This window comes from Acanthisitta chloris, unplaced genomic scaffold, assembly GCF_000695815.1.
Source record: "Acanthisitta chloris isolate BGI_N310 unplaced genomic scaffold, ASM69581v1 scaffold20869, whole genome shotgun sequence".
In the NCBI taxonomy this organism is placed as follows: domain Eukaryota; kingdom Metazoa; phylum Chordata; class Aves; order Passeriformes; family Acanthisittidae; genus Acanthisitta; species Acanthisitta chloris.
Genome location: NW_008693980.1, coordinates 4,483 through 14,218, shown reverse-complemented (window position 1 = coordinate 14,218; position 9,736 = coordinate 4,483). Strand labels below are relative to the sequence as shown.

The 9,736-nt window shown below is 42.7% G+C and overlaps 1 protein-coding gene across 1 annotated transcript in view; it reads right to left on the bottom strand.

The window, feature by feature from the left end:
- Positions 1-3,332: 3,332 nt before the first annotated feature.
- Positions 3,333-9,736, bottom strand: part of ALKBH1 (alkB, alkylation repair homolog 1 (E. coli)) — a gene marked incomplete at its 5' end in the record, with an annotated part of 10,881 nt that continues 4,477 nt past the window's right edge. Inside the window, 4 exons of the mRNA XM_009083237.1 lie at positions 3,333-3,756; positions 4,264-4,457; positions 5,512-5,602; positions 8,707-8,869. Coding sequence (XP_009081485.1) covers positions 3,333-3,756; positions 4,264-4,457; positions 5,512-5,602; positions 8,707-8,869 — 872 coding nt within the window. The remainder of the gene's footprint in view (positions 3,757-4,263; positions 4,458-5,511; positions 5,603-8,706; positions 8,870-9,736) is intronic.

The window sequence follows — 9,736 nt, the reverse complement described above, 5'->3', positions numbered from 1 at the left end:
CCCTAACCACTAGCTTTTCCCTACCTACTAGCTCAGCAGAGCACAGGGCATAAACAGAGGACCTTAGGTAAACCCCACTACAATCTGTAGAAGTGTCTGCTCTGGAACAACGAGTTAAAAATGTCAACAAGCTCTCAGAGAAAGGAAAAATACCTAAGATCAGAATCATTCCCACAGCAAGCAGAGCTTAAGGGCCTGCCTCGCCTGTAAGTTACTGCCTGGTTGGCATGCAGAGGCCTTGCAGTAAATCTGTCCTGGGCACTGGCCAGCAGTCCAGTTTGTAACACTGAACTTGTCTAGCACAGTACTCTCAAGAGGACTGAAAATTCTAAGTTTGTACAGGCAGTTTCCCCTTCTGCTTTCAGTATTTCAGTATTCATCTCCCATGGCAGGGAGGGTTGGGACTAGATGATCTGTAAGGTCCATTCCAACCCTTAAATTCTATGATTCTATGAATCTGATTTAACTGGATATTTTATTTTCCCTTGATTCTTGATCATACCAAAAGCAGTAATTGTGTAGAGTCTGTTGGAGAGCTAGCTTTACCTACAGATCACACAATGAACAGAGTACATGTGGTAAACGATGTGCTTCATTTCCAGGTGGCCTTGAAATAAACACATTATCTTTGTGTAATCAATTTGTTACATATGTTTTTCTTGCAGAATTGGTCCAAATGACCTCTTGTTTCCCCTCCCTCAGAGGAATTAAAAACTACAGAGATTGTCTCACCATGCACCTATATGAACACGAGCAAGTACTTGTGGCACTTATAAAGATTTGATCAGTGCTATGAAAAAATCCTGTTGTGACATCACAAACCTAAGGAAATGCAGTGCAATGTCAGAGTCTGAGAGCTGTGTGGAGCAGATCAATGGTTCCAAGTATACCACTGGATGCAGCCCTGTTCCCTTCTTTCTTCCCAGGACTGTTGCTGCCTCTTTGCAATGATATTCTGGAAGCACAGTGTGCAGAGCCTGCAGAAGTCCTATGGTTTGCTCATTTGTACTCCACTCTGCTGTAGTCACAGAATCAATGATCCTGCTAGGCTGGCAGTTCAGGAAATTCTCTCTTCTTATTGTTGTTTCTCTTTGTACATGGATGCCTATTTTTTTTCTGGGTCATTTGCCATATGCCTATTTCTGGGTCATGGACTTTTCATTTTCTGAGTGTCCGATACAGAGTTAGATCTGGGCTGTTAGATCTGTGCTGTATCTCACTGACAATGGCACTAGGTAACAGGCTTGACTACAAGTCAGTAACTCAGCAAATTAACAACTCAGTCACATCTAAACAGAAGGCTTCAATGCACTGGATACTTCCCATGACCAATTGCCATCAGTAGTTTGCAGCATTTACTACAATTTTAAACTGCAGATGATACAGTATGGTTTCCTGTCCTTGAATCACATGAATAATTGAATCCTGGAATAAAGGACTGCATGTCATATGTCACATATTGCAGGGAACAGAAGACATGAGAAATGATAACCATGGACTTACACCTCAGGCTGTGATGTGAAAACCAGCTCCAGTTCTTCACCTTCTAGTTTCATGACTCTGTCTTCTCTCATCTTCAGAGCCAAGTGAATTGGACAATTTTTGCTTCCCTCTCAAGAGTGAAGAACAGTCAGTCTGCCTTCTCACTGTCAGGAAAATAGATATTCCTCTCCCCTTCCCCACCTCCAGGTGCCACTACAGGAGCTTTGCTGTTTTCTGAGCCTGACTCAGTCAACTTTCCTTTCTGGTTATGTTGTAACCTCTCTGCATAATATATTCACTCTCCTAGGGCTCAGCAGTAAATACACCAGGCCTATGATACAGAAAGGACACATGCCTAGCATGGAATAAGATTAAAACCCACATCTGATTATTTTAGACTTTAAGTTAATGGAGTTCTTTTCAGTATTGTGTAAGGAATGAATTGCAAACCCATTCACCTGCTATGAAATAAGCAGACCAGACACTTTACCCATGAGGAAAAGCTACCACATATGTATTAAATTGGACTTTAATACTGCAGGCAACACCTCTCTGACAAGCCCTGAACTGGCCACAAGCAAAGCAGCCCTGCAGACACACACAGGGCTCCTCCACCAGAGCTGGCAGATGGCAGAGGCAGGAGATCCGAAAGAAGCCTGGAGGGAACTGCATGAGGGATGCAGCAGTATTAACAATACACTGAAATAACTAACAGGGAGAAAAATAAAAGAAGAAAATAGCCAGCCCAAAACTGATAAAGATCTTTAATTTAAAAACCAAGTAAGTTTATTCATTGGGAAAGTGCAACAAAATACCCCAGGGATAGTGCATTCCACTCCAACAATTAAAATTGCATTAAAAGCAGATAGGAAGATTTGAGTCTTAAAAAGAACTGGCACAAAACCTAGTGCTTTTCTTTGTTTCAATGTATTTATCTTTGGGTGACAGAGATAGTCACTGATTAATTTTTTAGGTACTTAATTTACAACTTCATTGCTTCTATTTGCAAGTTACTCTGTTCCTTAGAGATGCTAGCTTGAGAGGGGGCAGCTTTGAAAGAATAGGGATGCTGGGCTCAGTCACATACTTACTGTTGGGAGGAAACCCAGCTGGGACCTACTAGATATCGGAAGTAGATACTGCCCCCAACAGTTTCTCTCTAAAATCCGAGATAGGAAAAACAATGTCTGGTACCACTCATAAAAGCAGCTTCTGCTGCAGCTGAGGGGGTGCAAGCAGGCAAAAGGAGAGCACAGGACTACAGCAAGCCTACAGCAGGTGTTGCTTGAGGGAGCTCAGTTTCTGACCACTGAACCAATTTCTGCTGTAGAGGTAATTCTCTTGAAAACGCTGTGGGAAGGTCTCACGCCCACAGCAGCCTGTTCTCATTCATACTTGTTACTGCATTTCAGCTGAGCTGTGTAAGCCCAACAGGACTCTTTAACACATAGCAATCATGGATCTCTTGCTAACACTTTCTGCCCAATGACTTCAAATACTTTGATCATCACCCATAAAGCTTAAACCAAGCTTAACCAAAAGCTTAAACCATTTCAGCTTAACCAAGCTTAAAATTCTCTAGCATCCAGGTATTTTAAAGGGAACAGAGTACAGTAAACACCTGCAACAAAATGGCAATAGAGTTCATCTCCTGAGTCCCAGTCTTGAATTTATCCTTCTTTTCCTCTGAAATTCTTTTCTCCTCCCACCTATTTCTTACAGCAAGGACTGCATTTATCCTTCAGAAGTTTATTAATCCCAAGACAGACAAGTGATTTCCAGTATGGTTACATTAGTTCTCAATTCCATGTGGAGATTGTCTATCCAGTCCATGTCAGCATGATCTGGTCTCAGCTGACTATATTTGGTTTATGTCTCTTGGCTCTGCTGTTCTCCTCATGGCAACTGTCTTCATAGGGTGCTTGGCCCTTTCCATTTGTCCCAGATTCCTCTGGAAATTTCTGACCCTCAGCCAACACCTGCCGAATAGTCATATTAATTCGGGAAGTCTGCAGGTACTTGGCACACACCTGCCAGTCCTCGTCAGAGCTGTGCTCAATGACTGAGCCAACAGGGAGGTCTGAGGGCAGTGCTTGGCCGAGGCAGGAGGGCAGAGCTGTCCCCTCGGGGTTGGGGAGGACCCGGGGAACAGCATGGTACAGCAGGCGGCTCACGCCAGACATCACCATGATGTCTCCACTGTGCATGAACATCGCTGTCGGGGCCTCCTCCCGCTTCAGGCCCCCCAGCAAAAATATCGAGGACTGCCCGAAACTAGAGATGGTATAAGGACAGAGAGAGAAGAGAAAACAAATTCAGGTAAAGCAGAGTTACCCGTACAGTAAGAAAACATCAGTAGCTAAATCCCTTTATAAAAAAAACCAAGACCGAGCAATCAAGAAAACCAGATGAACTCCTAGCAATAACTTTACGAGAACATGGAAAACAGACTGAGAGGCCTGGTTAAAGGCAGGCACAGTGTGAGCAGTTGCCCTGCCACTTTTGAAGCTCTGCCAAGGTATTTTGTCCTTGCCTGGTAGTACCTAATTCACACTGTGCAAAGAGCTCTTCCGGTCCAGTCACAGCACACATGCTATTCAAGCAGTCTTCAAAGAAAGACCTATGCCCTTGAGCTACAGCTTTCTGCTACTTACATCTTCAGAAAGTGAAGATTATATACCCAATGAGCAAACTACATCCTATTGGCTTCCTGTATACATATGCAACCACAGAAAAAGCCACCAATCTTTCCACAGCATTCCAGTGCTTTCCTTGACTCACCTGAACGATAAAAGAGGACGAGAGTGGTCTAGTTCAGACTCATCCACATGAATTCCCAGTGAGGAGTCAAAATGATAGTAGTTCAAGATCCCTGCTTGGGCTTGGAAACCCCAGAACCCACAGGCTGCGGCCACTTGTTCTGACAGGAATGCAAGGTCTGAGGGGAAAGGAGTGTGGTGATTTGCTGAGTACTTCTGGAAGGAGGAGAATGGAAAAGAAAAACAAAGCCACACCCAACACATCAGAGCAGCAGATACAATTAGAAATAAACATTGAATGAGAACTCAAGAAGTCATGGAGCAGGACATCATGTTTGCCTAGAAAATTACTACGGCACTGGCAGAACCACAGCAAGTTTACCTCTTCTTAAGTTCTTGGGCTCTGCTGAGACTGCCAGAGATTCAATTAATCATGGAGTTTGCTAAACTTGAAGTCAGTAAGATTACTACCAACATCCTGAGGATCTTCTTGTTCACAACCTAAAGTTGCCAATGGAAAGACAGTTCTGTAGCTCATCAACAGAGCTCTGAAACAAGTACCTTTGTTCCTTCTTGAAGAAACAGGCATCGGCTGCAAACCTACTTTTTCTCTCTCTCCTATGAGTGACTCTGAGAGGACTGGAAGGGAATAACCAAGCTTTTATTAAGGCCATCCAATAACAGGTCGACCTAGTAAATAAAAGGCTGCAAGCGGATTTGGTTATCTGCAATATACTGGTAAGTGCATATTCATTCTGCCAGTCTAACTCAGTCTCATGAACAAAAGTTTATTTTGACCAGGAGCCTCAAAATAGCTGATAAGACTGCATTATACTGGTTCAGACTCATTCAAGTTCACATGCTCAGCAGTCTCTTCCTGCTCACCCCTCCAAAGAGGAGCAGTTTCTCAGAAGTAGCTGTCTTCAAGCACTCAAGGTCATTCCCACCTTAAGCCGTAAACAATGCTTTTGTGACCCCTTTTGGTAGGGTAAAAGTCATCACTTACCCTGAAACGGGGCTGCAGGTCTAGAGCAGAGTGCATGCTATCATGTCAGCTTTCAGAGGAAAATGTGGCAATGGACTTTTGCTGTTAAATCCTTCACAGAAAACTAATACAGACCAAAATGCTCTTACAAGCATGGTTTGTTATCAGCCTTTCCTCAAGACTGTCTTCTAGGATCATAAGCATTTTATTCCATGATGTCCTCCTCTGTCTGCCATTCCGAGTGCTTATGGCTAAGAAAAATGGAGAAGAACTTCATTTCAATACCTTAGTGTCCCAGTTATAATGGTAACCAAGGGTCACCCAGCGCAGCTTCTCCAGTAAACTTCTGGGTTCCCGTTTATTGGAACCTTTCCTTCTACAAAGACAAAATGGAAAGAAATAGGATGTGTTTTAATTTCTGAGGGGTCTTCTGGTAGTGTAGCATACAGTAATGAGATTTACTCATCCCTATGACAGCCTATTAAAACCAATCAATGCTAAACTTTTCAGTGTCAACACTTTTTTTCCTCCAAAGACCTTGAAACTTCAGTTCATGCAATCTGTGCAAGCTATGGGGCTTACTGCCAACTGCTGTCAGTTTGAAAGGTTATATTTTCACTGTGATACATAGCAAGTTATCAGATGGAGACAACACAACGAACCGGTGCAGACTTAGAATTAAACATATACTCTTTGAGCACCTGAAAGACCAGAATCTGAAGATCTAAAAGTTGCAAATGCAAGGAAAAAAATTCTTAGCACTTAATGGAAAATTACAAGAAAGGAAAATGCTTTGCCTGAGAGTGAGGCATATCGAGCTGCCTAATACTGCAAAGGACAGTTAGTTCTACTGCTTAGGTCCCTGGGAGGACTGACTCAATGTACAGTAAGAAGCAAGACTACTCTAGCTATGACCATAGACTTGCTGTAATGCCATGAAGTCTAGACTGCAGGTATCCCCTATCCAGACTCCTATGCAGGACAAAAAGCTGCTCTTCTCAACTGACAGCCCTAAAAGAGAGGGACTGAGTCATCTCAAACCACACACCAATTCACCACTCTTGTGTTGGAGGTGGCGAAGTCAGGAAGAGACTTCAGGGAGGGGGTTTCAGTGTGGCCTCGGGAAAGCCCTTAAACAGTTACAGAGTGTAAGTAAGTAAATGAGATAGAAACATGTTAGTGACACATACAAAAAGGAAGGTTACACATTTATCTTCTGGCCCACTCATTCCAGCAATTTCACCTTGTTTTCTCAAGCCAGGTCATGTGTTATGGTCACAGGATAATAGCAAGCGCAATTACCATCAGCAACAACACAGTAACTGTCAAACACATGCTGCTCCGAACAATCTATGGAGCCTACAAGCAAGGAACAGCTTTAGGAAAAGAAGAACCCACAACTTGTTTCTGTACACCTTTCAACTGACAAGCAGTGCTCATAATTCAACAGTTTTAGCATGTGCCTTTTAAAAGTGCCCTTCTTTCACTACAGTGCTAGTGTTTGCACAACAGCAGCAACCCCAGTGTGTTCTGGAGGTCCTTATTCCCAGAACCTGGTATTTTCCATGGGATTTCACATGTGATTGCTAACGAGAGCAAAGTCTGAGTGTTACATGTCTGGAAACAATGAGTTCCTAGAGCAAAGCAGCAGATGCTCCTACGAGAAATTTCGGTATACTTATGTTGGAACAAGACTGAACAGCACAAGGGCTTTGGTCTGAAGCTCCCTTTTTAATTTACTCACTGGTAAATGATTGCATCTATAAAATGCCTAATACACCAGGACATACACATACACACATGCATCTATGTATCTCCCTCGTAGGGATGCTCTATCCCTTTTTATGCTTTGAATTGTCTCCAGCACTACAGAAAATACCCAAGCTCCACTTTGTGAGGAAAGCACAGCATATATTTCCAGGAACTCTCCCTACCCTATGATTCCCACATCCTGAAAAGAGCAGATAAGCGATTGATCCCAATCACATTCATGCATCCTCCTGATATCTTTAAAAAGCTTTGAAGCTGTGACCCATGGTGGGAGCAGACCTCTTTTCAGTTAAGCAGAGTTTCTCCCCTCCCTGACAGGCTCTCACTCCAGACACTAAAGAAGGTCACCAGTTTGATGCACTGCCCACAGGTATAAGCACAAATACTGCAGTTTGCTCACTTGAAGACTCAGGCAAGTGCTTAATAAAACTGCCAGTGTTTCTGCCAGCCATCACTCTTCCAAACGCTGTTTTGAACTGAACTGGATTTAGCTGCAAATTAACCTCTCCTCTGATCATTCTCTGCATGCAGGAGGTGCTCCTGGGAAAGGCCTGTCAAGCTGGAACACTACCCCACTTTTTTCAGCTTTAGGGCATAGTGGGCACAATATTGTCAAATAACAATTTTTCATCCTTGATGGAACACAAAAAATGGCATCTGAATTTCTGTAACTAATTCTGACTGAGCCTGGAAAACACAAGTGAGGGCGTAACTTCTCTTCTAGGTGCAAAGAGTTAGAAGTCCAAATCTTGCTTTTGCCATTCCATATCTTATAGATGTTACGAGTATTTTTGAAGAGAAATCTCAGCATGTCAATGTTACTAAGAGACTGATGTGGAAGATGAGTGCTGCAGGGAATTCTGGCTGCTCCATCACATGAAATAATTGTCATGAAAAATGAGCAGTGAAATCAATAAGGTAATGATAAATACCCAAATAGCTAAAAGACTGTGTACTGTAAACAGCATCTATCTTGTATGTAATTTTACAGGTGACTTCAGTGAGGTTCAAGGTTTAAAGACTTTTTCTTTTTTAAAACCTTCTACTTGACTTCAAAACTGGGACAAATTATCCATTAAATTCCAAATCAGGTGGTGGAAAGGCAGCTGCAGCAGCCACAGAACTCTGAACCTGTGGGAACCCTTCAGAGTAAACAAGATTGTATTAAATGTGCCATTTTAATGGCAATCTCATAGTAAATTAAGAAAAAGCACAAACAAAACCAAACCAAAAGAAATACCTTAGAAAATAAAAGCACAGAAACTGGTTGACTTGACAGTTCCAAAGAAGTGCAGGTAACAGCCTTTCAATTACAGTATAGTGAGTCCAAGACCTGACTGGGAAGAAGAGCTGGCATGAGTTTTGGAAAGGATCCCTTTTGCCTCAGGAAAACTGATGCCTAGAGGGACCTCATGGTTCCACTTGTAGCTGAGCTTAGCAAAGCTTCCAAGCACCATGGTATCAGCCAGGGCCACTATTTTACATTTCACTGATGGCTTTAGAATAATATGCTACTAGAGAATCCCACTGGGTGTGAAAGCAGAGAATTAACAAGGATGCACATGAAACATCCATCTTTCACTTGGCATGTCTGACACTATCTGTGTACTGCCAACATGTACACAGTCTTTTCCAGCTTCCCTTCCCTGGTCATTTTTCTTAAGACTTGGCTCCATTAGTTTTCACCACCAAGGGTTATTGTGGACTTACTTCAGCTGCTCCTTGCTCTGTCCCCACAAGTCAATGGTCTTCTCAGGAGCCATGTGCAGGTCCAGGTTGCAGACATTGGGTTTCTGGGTGTATAGCTTGAGACACTGTTTCACCCAGTGACGCTGGCAGCCAGGAAGGAAAGGGTTTGGTATGAAAATAAACCCTGACCGCAAACAAAAAAGGAGAGGATGGAGAGAAAGTATGATTAGGCATTTCCCTGGGTTTTTTTTCAAACCTAGAGGTAGTGAAAAAATACATTAGACATACAACCACTGACTGTATGTTAGCAGGTAAGCTATACAGTTAAGTTGAAACCTATTGTTTTCTGCAGTAGAAACAAGTGGTGGCCACAAGGTAAAAGGCAGAGAAGGCAGCCAACACTGGTCCAAGCAAAAAATGACAATAAAGGGACATATCTGTGTAAGGCAGATTGATTACAGGAGATAAAGGAGTAAGAACTTGGAAAGCCAATTGCTTCAGAGTAAATTTTATTTTTTAAATGATTCATCAAGATTTTTCTCTTCTGGCCTAGTTTTCCTAGACTTCAAACTAACCTTTATCACTGTCTCTGAAGTCATGGTGTCTTCTTACTGCTCCTTCAGTGCCAATAACTGTAGAAAGCAGTCCCTGGGCTAAGCAAGTCTCTAGTACTATAAAGTGTCCTCCCCTTTGCTTCCTCCTTATTTCCAGGTGAGTCTGGTTGTATCCATCTTTGTAGTTTGATATGGTAACACTCGGAGAAGAAGATGAAAGTCAAATTGTAACCCCAACTGCTTGTTGCTGACTGCAAATGCTTTGGAGGCACTGTTAATTAACGAAACAAAATAAGCATACAGGTAATCTGTGCAGCCATTCAGCCAAGCACCTCAGGCAGAGGTCAAGCAGCAGCCCAAGGCGGAGGGTTAGCACCAATGTCACAGATTGTTTTGGTCTATATCTGAACAGACAAGAGTCCCTGACATAACATCTGCCATCAATGAGAGTGCTAACAGGATTCTTCACTGGAATTTTCCCCCAGCACCTGAGATGT